Here is a 12,684-nt window from a genome sequence, read left to right as displayed (position 1 = left end):
GAAACATGTGTATATCCATCTATCCCTCGCTTGGTCCTGACCAAAATCCAGCATAAAGCTGTCAAACCAAAACTGTTAGACCAAAAGGGACCCTATCAGACCAAAGATACTGATATCGGTATAAACAAATTTGGCTAAGACAATGTTGGTAAAATAATATTTTGTCAACTTTGATACTTTTGTGAAGCTTAAAACAATAGCATAGCGCTCATAAAACGATTCAATTTATCGGCTTGTTGTGGAAAGAATGTTCAGATGTACTGTTTTTTTTGTTTACTTCAAACTTCAAATAAATTTTCGATGATCTCCTAAAGAATCTTGATAAGAGAGCAATTCTCTACGAAATCGGTATTTTTTCTTTAATTATAATTTTTATATTTTTTAATCCGGCTGAAACTTTTTTGGATGCCTTCGGTATGCCCAAAGAAGCCATTTTGCATCATTAGTTTGTCCATATAATTTCCATACAAATTTGGCAGCTGTCCATACAAAAATGATGCATGAAAATTCAAAAATCTGTATCTTTTGAAGAATTTTTTTGACCGATTTAGTGTCTTCGGTCACGCAGAAAAAAGTTTTGTAGAATCAGCCTGTACGAGGTTTGAATCAACAAAATTTTTGTTGAATATAATCAACACCGATTTTGCGTTGAAACGAACCTTGATTTTCTTGATTCCACAAAAGTCTTTTGTTGTTTTGAAAAAGCTGCTTTGACGTTTAGCGTTGATTCAACAAAAATAATGATTTTCAAATCAACAAAACGTTTTGTTGATTCAAATATACCTTATTTTTCTGCGTGGTAAAGTTGTAGGTACACTGAAAAAAAATGATACACGGTAAAACAAATTGGTGATTTTTTATTTAATTTTTTGTCATGAAAACTTTAATTGCATAAAAACACTGTTTTGTATTTTTTCCAAATTTTCTGATATGTTTTAGAGGACATCAAATGCCAACTTTTCAAAAATGTCCAGGTTGTCCAAAAATTTTTGATCGAGTTATGAATTTTTTAATCAATACTGATATTTAAAAAAAAATCGAAATATTGGTCGCAAAAATTTTTCAACAATATTTTTCGATGTAAAATAAAATTTTCAATCAAAAAGTACTTTAGTGAAATTTTGATTAAGTGCATCGTTTTCAAGTTAAATTCATTTAAAAAAAAATCGCAGTTTTTCATTTTTTTTAATTAGTGTACATGTTTCCCAACTTTTGAAGAAAATATTTATGAAAAGCTGAGAAAATTCTCTTTCCTTTTTCCTTTTTTGAACTCTGTTGATACGACTCTTAGTTGCTGAGATATTGCCATGCAAAGGTTTAAACAGGAAAATTGATGTTTTCTAAATCTCACCCAAACAACCCACCATTTTCTATTGTCGATATCTCAGCAACTAATGGCCCGAGTTTCAATGTTAAAATATGAAACATTCATGGAAATTTTCAGATCTTTTCGAAAAACAATATTTTCAAAAAATTTCAACCAAGACTAACATTTTAAAAGGCCATAATTTTGAATGTTTGGCCCTTTTGAAATGTTAGATTTGATTTAAAAAAATCAAAATATTGTTTTCGAAAAGATCGGAAAATTTTACGAATGTTTTATATTCTAACATTGTAAATCGAACCATTAGTTGCTGAGATATCGAAGTAAGAAAATAGTGGGTTGTTTGGGTGAGATTTAGAAAACATCAATTTTCTTGTTTAAACCTTTGCATGGCAATATCTCAGCAACTAAGGGTCGTATCAACAAATTTCAATAAAGCAAAATATAGAGAATTTTCTCAGCTCTTCAAAAATTTTTTTTCAAATGTTGGCAAACATGTACACTAATTTAAAAAAATAAAAAGCTGCGACTATTTTTTAAAAAGTCTTCTAAAAATGAATTTATCTTGAAAACGATGCACTTTATCAAAATTTCACTAATGTACTTTTTGATTGCAAATTTGATTTTACATCAAAAAATGAAGTTGAAAAATGTAGGTCGCATTTCGTTTTTTTAAATCAGCTTTGATTTAAAAATCATAAGTCGGGCAAAGATTTTTTGGACTACCTGGAAATTTCTGAAAAGTTGGCATTTAATGTCCCCTAAAACATATCAGAAAATGAAAAAAAAATCAAAATAGTGTTATTATGCAATTACATTTTTTAGTGATAAAATGTTGAATAAAAAACACAATTTTTTTTTACCTTGTTTCACTTTTTCCACACCCAAACGGCGATCGCATGATTGTGATGCATGGCGGTATGAAAGTATATCAGAATCTGCATGAAAACTGTCCTCATGCATTTTTTGCGATAGAGGGGTATGACATTTTTGCCCGTTACCGACAATTATCGACATTACCGACGGCTTTTTTGTTGTATTTCACAAAAAAAATCCTTCGAGAATTGAACCACCAACTTCTTGATTATTGATCCGACACGCTACCACCACGCCATGGACGCTTGATGAAATGTAAGCGAAAGAGCACCAACATATTATTCTCTTTGGAGTGGGCCAGCATAGGGACGTGGCGTTACATCGTGCTGCCATCTGTTTTTCTTAAGCGCAAGAGTGGAAAAGTGCTGAGTCATCGTCTAAAAATAGACGGCGTCCTATCTCGCCCAGCAAAATAAAGTCGATAAAGTAGTCGGTTTCGATGAGAAAAAGTGGAAAACGTGGACTAAAAATAGCGACGCCATCCCCCATTATATGGGTTGGTGAGAACTGCAGATCGCTGACATGTTTACACGCGGGCAAAAATTATCTACGGGCTTGCTGCAAAAAATGTTATAAAACGTGACATTTTCTGCAACAAATCCACTGTTGCAGATTTTGAGATATTTTTTTCCTTTGGGTGCAGCGTAGTCCGTATCCATACCTACAACTTTGCCGAAGACAACAAATCGATTTTTGACTTTTCATACATCATTTTTGTATGGACATCTGCCAAATTTGCATGAAAAATTATATGAACATATGATATTAATTTCGAAAAAAAAATATTGTTTTTTAAATAAAACCAATCATTTTCAATGTGTAAACTTTTTGTTAAACATTGTTACACTGTTAAATGAGTAGTGCGGTGCCTGTGGGGACGCGAAGTCCTGTTTTTTCGTGTTATTTTCCGTCTCTTTTGTGTCGCTGTTCGAGTGCAGAGTGCATAATTGGCAAAGGGAGCGCGTGGTCGTGAAAATATGCGGATATGTGATTTCTTTTGTGATTTTCAAAGCCCTTCCTATATCATCGTTGATCGGAAGGCACGGTGTCGGGTGGATTGTGTTTAAATTTTTCGAATAAGGTTTTATTTTTTTTTGCGGTGAAAAAGCCAATTCTATATAATGAACGAAAGACGCACTGACATTTTGGATTAATTAATAGTGGAGTGAAATAATTGTGTGTGAGTGACTTTGTGTGTTAACCAGAAAGACCTTCCCATAGCATCGTTGCTCGGAAGGCTCGCCGACGGGTCTGTTATGAAAGTCCTCCCCATAGCGTCGTAGCTCGGGAGGCATCGAAAAGCCAATACCTTATCCCACTAACAAAAAAAAAATTAATCACGTGATGCTTGAAGGAGATGCTGTGGATTCAACGGTCTCAAGCGGTATCAACAAGTATATAGCGAAAAACTGTGTGCTTGATGAGTCTGCAACTTCAACTATCGGACTAACATTCCTCCCTTTCGCTGAACTGCAGGCTTCTTGGGAGGGCGCCGGTATTGACTAATAAAGTCGGGGTCTTCAGGTGTTAAACAGTGAACGGATGGTTGGCTCCCACTGATCATTTTTGATTCATTGTTTAACTTCAGCTGATCTGTCAATAACGGAGTAGCAGCTCATTGGCAGTCAACCATGTTCATGCTCAACATTGTTACACTGTTAAAAATAATAAAAAAGTTCATAATAATAAAAAAATGGGAAAAATATTTAGGTTCTTGCAGCGGGCTTCCGTTAAAATGTATCAATTTGAGATATGATATTAGAACTCGAAATAACCTCTTCGGCAAAGTTAATCGAAAATCTAACAGCTATGTTAGTTGGCTGAGAATGTATCATATTGTTTATTATATACTTATTTTCAGATGTAATTGATTTCTACACTGTGAATTGGATCGATCACCATGATCACTCAAGATTACCTTCTCAAAGCTTCCCCAATCGCTCGGAACTGTTTGCTCAAAACTCCTACCAGAATAACGTCCAAACTGACCACGACAAAGTAGTGAAAACTGATGAAGGTTGCTGCGAACACGTAGATAATATCAGTCGCACGTGCAACGGCCCAGTAGATCACCAGCAGCAGAAATATTGGGATCGTCGAAACATGCACTAGAAAAACCGCAAAACGTCTATACATTTGAAAGTTCACCTCGGTATTCAAGGCTTTTAGCTTGCTATCGATAGCTTCAATTGCGGTCAAAATGAGGTTGATTTTTCCGGACATGGCAGCGCAGAGCACGGTGCACAGAAACGGATGCACGTAGTTCATTACGATGACCAGCACGAAACTTTGATTCAACACTAGCGATATCGATTCACTTTTCAGGTCGTGTGGAACACAAATTTTGAGAGCACAGATTAACATGTTGATATTTAGCAAGAAGTGTGCACCGTTGGCAGCTTTTTGCCATAGTTTCAACTTTGTATGGAAATAAAGGGGTAGTAAACCTAGACACTTGCACAAAACTTCACAGGGAGTAAAGACCTCCCGCACTGTTTGGACCATGGTGTCGATGTGACTTGGAGTGATGAAGAACCATTACTGAATTTTGAGAGTGTTGTTGATCCGAGTCTATAAACAGGCTGAAATTGGAAACTCAATGGGGCCATTAATTATAACGTTGAATAAACAATACTGTTGGCGTAGGAAGCTACAGAAATTGGTGTTACCTCTGGAGAGTTGCGGCCAGGGCACGGAATCGCTTGTGCAGCAACCAACCGAGCGTTCCAGCTAGACTGCAAACAATGACGTGATGCAAACTGAAGTAAATTGACGACAACAGGTAACACAGGTCGGACATGTCTGTATTGAGATAATACGTCGTCATGAAAATTACACAAAGCGGTGCAGTGGTCAAATTTGTGAAGAATCTTATAAACTTCCTTTGGTGATCGTTGTGCATTCGAGTGCCAATTTGTGCGAGCTGAGGAAAAGGTTTAGATAATTAGAATATTAGGTTTATTCAGACTCCTATCACTAACCTTTTCATCAACTGATCCAATGTGGTCCAAAATTATATAAATTTTCTCAGAGAAAACCCAACAGCCAACAGTATTGCAAAACGGCTGCACATAATACGCCACTATCAACAGGACGACACTCCTGTTCATCACCATCGACAGCGAGTAATTGACCATATCTCTGGGCATACAAATCCCGGTGGACCAGGCCAGCAATCCGTAGATCGCCACCAAATGCAAACAGTTCGTCACTTTCTGGTGAAACGTCAACTCCGCCCGGAAGTACACCGGTAGCAGACCAAAGCACTTGCACATGACCTCGCACGGCCCGAACGCATCTCGAACGTCCTGGGCCATCACGCCGCACTTGATCTTGACAGTGCCGTGGTTGAAGCAACACTGGAAGACTTGGTCGGAATGTGTTCACGGCCGGAAACTGAAACAATAAACACCAAGCCCATGTTTGCGAAACACTTGGGAAGATGCGAAATGAATTAATTAAGCGTTAGGCGCTCCATATGGATTCCTGGTGGCGGTCCTTTTTAGCAGGGGGTCGTTTACTAAAACGCTGAACAAACATGTCAGGGTGGCCAAGGTGTGACGGACAGCGGAATGAGAACGAAATCATAAATTCTCATTAATTAGTGATAGGTTGTTTCTTTCAGCATCAGATTTAACAAAAAATCAGACGTTGATTGGAATTTACAGAAACAAACTAAAGATGAGTAAATTTTAGGCAGTTTTCAAGCGACTACTATTTTCATTACCTTAATGTCTCGTTCAGCTTCTCAAATCGTGATGAAACGAACTGAACGGTTACAAACACTTGGGTACAATTCGCAATCATGTACAACACGTATTGGACAGAGCTCAAGTTGGTCAGAATCAATCTGCTTAAAAAGTAAAACTGCATCAGAAGAACACATCCCGAGAACAATATGTAGCATCGGATGAAGTTGAACGCCTGTGTTCGATGGTGTCCAAAATTGACGCTAGTTTTGCATGCACATTTCAGCTGAAATATTCAAAAATTAAATTTGATTAATGATAACTGTGTATAACTCTGGATTTCAATCAAACCTGAACGTCAAAATGATCTAAATCCTGAAGTATATTCTTGAGGCAGTCCGCCTGAACGTTCCCTATCAAAATCGACGCTAACGGCTGGCAGTACGTAATCAGTTTTATCGTGAAACTGGTCAGCAGGAATCGTGACACATTGGAGGACGATGTGTGTACAGAACGCGTTAGATAGTCTCGCTCAAATATGACTGGGATCAAGACGCACACAATTATGTTTAAAATAACATTCGAGCAGTTGAGCATTATTTTTGGAATGCTTCTTTCCTGAAAGCCTTGTTCAAGCCACAACAGCGGTACGAATCCAACATATTGGAGAAGGCGCTCCAATGGACGAAATGAGCTGTAGATGTTCAGCATTGCGGGTTCTTGTGGAAACTAAACACTGTGAATGCAGCTGTCGATTCTTTCAATCGATGTTTACTTTACATTAACAGCTTATCACATTTCAAACAACATATGCATGGATCGTAAGTGGAAAGAGACAAAACATGCAAATGCTATTAGAAAACTTTCCAACATAAAGGAAAAATATAGATGGTTTTGGAGACTGTTAAGTCACCAAGATTTGAAAATGTGCAATGGGTAAATAATAAGGGAACTTTCTCTTTCTCTTTCTCTTTCTCTTTCTCTTTCTCTTTCTCTTTCTCTTTCTCTTTCTCTTTCTCTTTCTCTTTCTCTTTCTCTTTCTCTTTCTCTTTCTCTTTCTCTTTCTCTTTTCTTTCTCTTTTCTTTTCTTTCTCTTTCTCTTTCTCTTTCTCTTTCTCTTTCTCTTTCTCTTTCTCTTTCTCTTTCTCTTTCTCTTTCTCTTTCTCTTTCTCTTTCTCTTTCTCTTTCTCTTTCTCTTTCTCTTTCTCTTTCTCTTTCTCTTTCTCTTTTTCTTTCTCTTTCTCTTTCTCTTTCTCTTTCTCTTTCTCTTTCTCTTTCTCTTTCTCTTTCTCTTTCTCTTTCTCTTTCTCTTTCTCTTTCTCTTTCTCTTTCTCTTTCTCTTTCTCTTCCCTGTGTCTGCTTTGAATGCGATCATGGAGGAGATCGAGATCGAGTGGAAAGTCAATGACTGGGAGCTATTTTGTGTCATTGATTCACCCATACAAATCTCTGGAACTTTTTCTCAAAACCTCGCACCACAAGCTTAATATTGTTCCTTGAGCTATTTTAATACCTACTCAGGCCCAAATATGAGCAATATCGGTCAACATTTACCCATTGATACTCGAAGGTGAAAATGTATGGAAACATGTATGGATAACCCAACTTTCTTACGATTTGGTCTCCACGGTGCGCTACTTAAATCAAAATATTCCCAAAAGTGAAATTCTCATTGAAAATTTGATGATCAATAACTTTGTGGAACATACCAAAGCTGTAAAACTTGATCCTAAAAAGTTATTAGCGATTTACAAAAGTATTTTTTATATGAAAAACATTTTAATCTCAACCAATTTTGCTCAAAATTTACACAGAAGCTTAAAATAATAAAAAAAACAACAATTTTTCGCTTGTGGAGCAGGGGCTCATCATTTCTGGGCACCCTACTGTTCGTACAAAAATGGTACGTAAATATTTGAAACTCTGTAACTTTTAAAAATTTCTTCGATGGATTTGGTGACTTTGTCCAAGCTGTAGCTATTAATGAGGAGTATTCAGAGAAAAAACGCAAACGAAAAAAAAAGTTTTTTGAATTTAATTTCTTAAAATCCATATTTATGATTTTTTTTTTGAATATTTTAGGGGACAAAACAGTCTTATTTTTTAAATGGCGAATTTTGTAAAAAAAATATGAAATCTTGTACCTGACAATTTTTTGTTTAGGTGCACCGTTTTCAAAATAGGGAAAAGTGGGGCAAGTGTAACAAGCAAAGGAAATGCTCGTTATAACCCATTAAAAACGTTAAAAAATCTGCCGGATTTTTTATAATCATCTTATTGTAGGTCTTGACTGAGACTTTGATAGAACTTTTTTTTTTAAATCCTGTTTTTTATGCAAAAAAATGATTTTAAAATTTTTGATTTTCCGTACGTTCTACTCAACTAGTGGGCCAAGATGAACAACCCGTTGGGGCAAGAGGAACAATGGATGAAACAACTTGTTAATTTGCTAACAGTTGAAATGTTATCACTTAGACACATCAGATTAGAATGTATTTGAAACATTTCTTTAATTTTTAGATTAAATAATAATATTTTACTAAAAATTTGATCGTTTTTACGAAAAAAAAAAATTACTTAAATGATAAATAGTAAATTATTATGACATCACTATTTTTTTTATGGACAATTTTTTTAACAATCGTTTATCAGTTTATAAGTTCTTTTATGTATTCATTTCTCAATAAATTATATTGTTGCAGCAATTCGATTTTTTTTCCATACTAAAAATCCATATAATACTCTTGCCCCTCCAGAACATGATTGTTTTAAAAGATCTCAACAAAAATAACCAAAAGTTAAATCATACATTATAATAGGTGCAAGTCATTGGTAGGGGCACTACTGATCTAGGAAAAAAAGTATTTGGATAAAATGAGCCTTAAAACGAACCCTAAGCCTTATTTTGTACTTTCCAATTATTATAAGAAAACAAAGGTTTTGAAAAAAAATTCATAAAATCTTATGCCCCTTGGCGTTTACGTCGTTTTGGCGGTTATGTGGTAGTAGAATCAGCTAATTGCATTGCTAGCAACAATTCTTCATACCGGAAAAAATCAAAATTGTAAAAATTACTGCCGTACGAGCGATACGGTCGTCTTGCCCCATACGGTCGTCTTGCCCCACCTTCCCCTAAGGCCATTCAAAGTTGAATTTTGCGAGAAAAATTCCGGTTTTTTGACTTTTTAAAATAGTGGCCATGATTGTCCATTCCTGTAAATATTGTTTCGGAAATTTCAGTAATTATGAAAATTGATTTTTCTAAGTCTCACCCAAACAACCCTTCTTTTTCTAATGTCGATATCTCAGCAACATCGATTTTCGATGTTAAAATATGAAACATTCGTGAAATTTTTACATCTTTTTGAAAACAATATTCATATATTTAAGTCAAGACTAACATTTTAAAAGGGCGTTATATTGAATGTAAGAATTCTTGAATGTTACCAACAATTATCGACAATAACGACAGCTGCTCGTTTTTATTGCAGAGAATAGAACAAGATTTGATCCATCAACTTCTTGGTTGTTAATCCGACACGCTACCACTACGCCGTGAAGTGTTTGATGAAATGAGAAGGACAGATCACAAGATATGAGTATTGGTGAGGACGCTGACATATTTAATTAGAAAAGCTATTTTTTTTAGCAAATTCACTATGACAGATTTAAATGTATGTTTTTCCTGTGGGTGTAGCAAAAGAGAGCTTGGCTTAAAAATTCGTGAATAAACGATTACCTTATAGTTCGTTTATTATTCTACTCAGAGTTGTGAAATAAGGTGACATTATGTTTTATTGTTAGTTGAGTGACCGGAAATTGTCAGATGGAAAATATAAGAAAAATGGTTCAGTTCCAGTGTGCCTGAGATTTTGTTCAGCAATTGTAGTGATAGATCTGCCATTTCGAATGCAACCCGGCCCTTAAAATTTGCCCTACGATTTTTGATATTCAGTTCAGAATCAATTATCCGGAGGCCTTGGACAAATTTCACTTCGGAAAATCCAATCTTTGGATAATCGAAACACGAAAAAATTAAGTATGACTAATTTTCGTTCGCTCATTAAAAAGAGCCGCTCATTAAAAAGAACGGCTCTTTCGATCTTTTTCAAAATATGGGTGAAAAGGATATTTTTAAAGAATGTTGTGATTTTTAAACCTATTTCACATTGGAAATAAATAAATTATATGAAACAAATCTGCTCAAAACAAGAAGATACCCTTGAACGCCGTAGTCCTTGGCGGTCTCTATGTCAACATTTCTACTCGAACCTAAACGTTCGAAAACTTGAATGGCATCCAAACTAAAATGTAGGATTTTGGAGAAATTGCTATTAATTTTAAAATTGCGTTTATTTCTGCCGAAATTGGACTAATGCTGATATTTTTTTTAGAGAAAATATTCTGTTCACTCTTTTCTACAATCTGATTTGATCGATAAAGTCTACAACGCTCAAGTTTATTCGGGCAAGAGGCAAAATCTCTAAAATTCGTATTAATTTACAAGTTAAGCATTTTGAATTGCTCAAATTTGTATTCGGATAATACTTTTATGTACGATCAGAACCATGAAAAGTTCCTTCATTTTCGTTTAGAAAATCATTTACTTTTGGAATAAAAAAAAGTTGAAAACTGAAAATATAAGCTTAAAAACTCAAATCGTCGCCATCGTGCTAACTTGTCGTACGTGCATTTTGGGCCAAATTGAGTTAAGAACGCCATTTTGTGCAGCTCACAATGCCTCACCTTTTGACCTTCACAGATCCCCAAAATTCGATTTCAATCCTGAGATATTCAACAAAAACCGAAAAAACTCCGTGCATTTTTGTCACTTTACATATGAAAGTAGTTTCAATCTTGTCGTGCTATCTTGTCACTCCATGAAAATTGATGTAAGTGCGACAAAAGGCCAAAGGGATTTCAGGCCAGGAAAGTCCAGATGCGTTTGTCGCACGTACAAGCTAGACTACCGTAAACATTTGTAATTATAACTCGGGACTCCAGCAACCAACTTTAACCAAACTTTGGGACAATGCACAGAATGGTGAGCCAAACAAAACGTGTTTGTTATTGTTTACATTGCGTGCTCTCGTTTTTTTTATATTCAAGGTCAAACATTAAAACGCGTTTTTCTCGGAACGTCAAAATGGCGGGTGCGACAAGATAGCACGACGACGTCGAAATATTGACTTACTGACATCAGTGAGTCATTCAATATATATCGATGTAAATGTTGCTACGGACACTTTTTTAACCTGCCGATTATTGTCCCAAAATACTTGAAAAAGTACACCAAAGGACAATGTTTGGATTATTTTTTTATCAGCATTGAAATATTTGAAATTGTATTTTCAATTCTCAAAAACAAATTTAACACTAGAATTTGCTGCAAATTCAATAAATTATATTTATAACACGTTTAAAAATAATTCCATCTTGGAACGATTCTTTCAAAAGACCGGAGTTCAAAAAAGAACCGCGGTTCTTTTTTTGTAAGCCATGGTTCGTACGCTCTTTTTAACGAACCGGCTCTTTGAGCGGCTCGCTCTTTTTTTGCCCACCTCTACTCTAAAGTGATTTAGAATTTTTGAATCCAAGATGGCGGCCAAACTGGCGATGATGCTCTATTGAAAATATGCATTTTCCTGTTTAAAAGTAAACCAAATATTCAAATGTGACTAAAACGAGGATACAGAGAAAGAAATTGTTGTTAAAAAAAGAAATAAAAAAAAACGAAACAAATTTTTTGTCATAATTTGATTACTCGAAGTACCATACAAACCTTCGGATAAGGGACCTTCCAAAAACCACTTGGAGGGGGGGTTTGAGCACACAGAAACAAATAATGTAAATTTGGAAGCTGTAATTTTGGAAGGTTGAATGGTCTTTTATGATGTAATTTTACCTCAATTTAGACTGAAAAAGTGACATTACACCAGAAAAGTGGTAAAATTACACATTTCCAGAGGTAAAATTACACCTCTTTTCTGACATAAAAGATGTACCCCTTCCCAGATGTAATATTACCATGATTTTTTTTTCTGTGCAATAAAAGTGCCTCGATTAGCATTAGTCTCTAATACTTATTCCTGAATTACTTCGTTTAAAAAAACTGATTTTTGAAGGTTTATTCAGGAGCTTGTTCTAAAATTGGTCGTAGAAGGCGTAGATTGTGAGATAAAATTTGCATGTCTTTGACAAAGTTACTTGGATAAACTAGAAGACAAAAACGGAAACGGGAAATGGACGCTCTGGTCTAAAAGTTTGACGATCCGATTTGAATCTAGTTTTCACGCATTTTTTTAAACGATCATGAAATTTATCGCAGATTCATTTATTGGTAAGGAGTGAGGAAGGCATTCATATTTTGGAACTCCTACCTTTGGCAACATAAGCGAAAATACTATAAGCACCTTAAATACCTGAATATCACATTGAGGTGCCGAAATCGGGTCCACATGAGCCAGATCATAAACACAATCTGACCGCAGTTGGCGGCTATATAGAGATGAAATCGGTAGCTGCAAAAGAAGTCCAGCAGTGTGAATTTCAGAATTAACGAACTAACAAAGTCAAGAAAGCCAGTGTACAGTCCTAAGAATGCGATCATTTTAACGACAATTGTCCGCTGAGCTCGATGATCGATTTTACTGCGGCGCAGTTTGATTAGCTGAAATTTATTCAAACATTAGTTTTAGATAGAGAAATAGCACAAACGAAGCTCTAACCTTCAAATCACATTGATAAACTTGAAGCATAATTTGATGCAATCGATCCGCCAGCACAAATCCGGCA

The 12,684-nt window shown here is 35.5% G+C and overlaps 1 protein-coding gene across 7 annotated transcripts in view; it reads right to left on the bottom strand.

Annotated features, from left to right (window-relative positions):
* The window catches only part of LOC6054226 (gustatory receptor for sugar taste 43a), a 100,790-nt gene that overhangs the window by 12,348 nt on the left and 75,758 nt on the right, over positions 1-12,684 (bottom strand). The window contains exons 1-2 of one of the 7 annotated variants that reach the window (XM_038264170.1): positions 6,241-6,720; positions 5,928-6,175 (exon numbers count right to left, since the gene is read on the bottom strand). The exons of 4 other annotated variants lie outside the window; for them this stretch is intronic. In XM_038264170.1, the coding sequence (XP_038120098.1) occupies positions 5,928-6,175; positions 6,241-6,600 (608 nt within the window). In that variant the 5' untranslated portion in view covers positions 6,601-6,720. Of the gene's footprint in view, positions 1-4,118; positions 4,838-4,869; positions 5,124-5,181; positions 5,567-5,927; positions 6,176-6,240; positions 6,721-12,684 lie in introns of those variants that run through there. 2 more of the 7 variants (XM_038264172.1, XM_038264173.1) reach the window with 2 other exon arrangements.

The sequence above is a fragment of the Culex quinquefasciatus genome, chromosome 3, assembly GCF_015732765.1.
Source record: "Culex quinquefasciatus strain JHB chromosome 3, VPISU_Cqui_1.0_pri_paternal, whole genome shotgun sequence".
NCBI lineage: Eukaryota > Metazoa > Arthropoda > Insecta > Diptera > Culicidae > Culex > Culex quinquefasciatus.
Note: the sequence above shows the minus strand (reverse complement) of the source record. Positions and strands in the feature narration are given on the sequence as shown.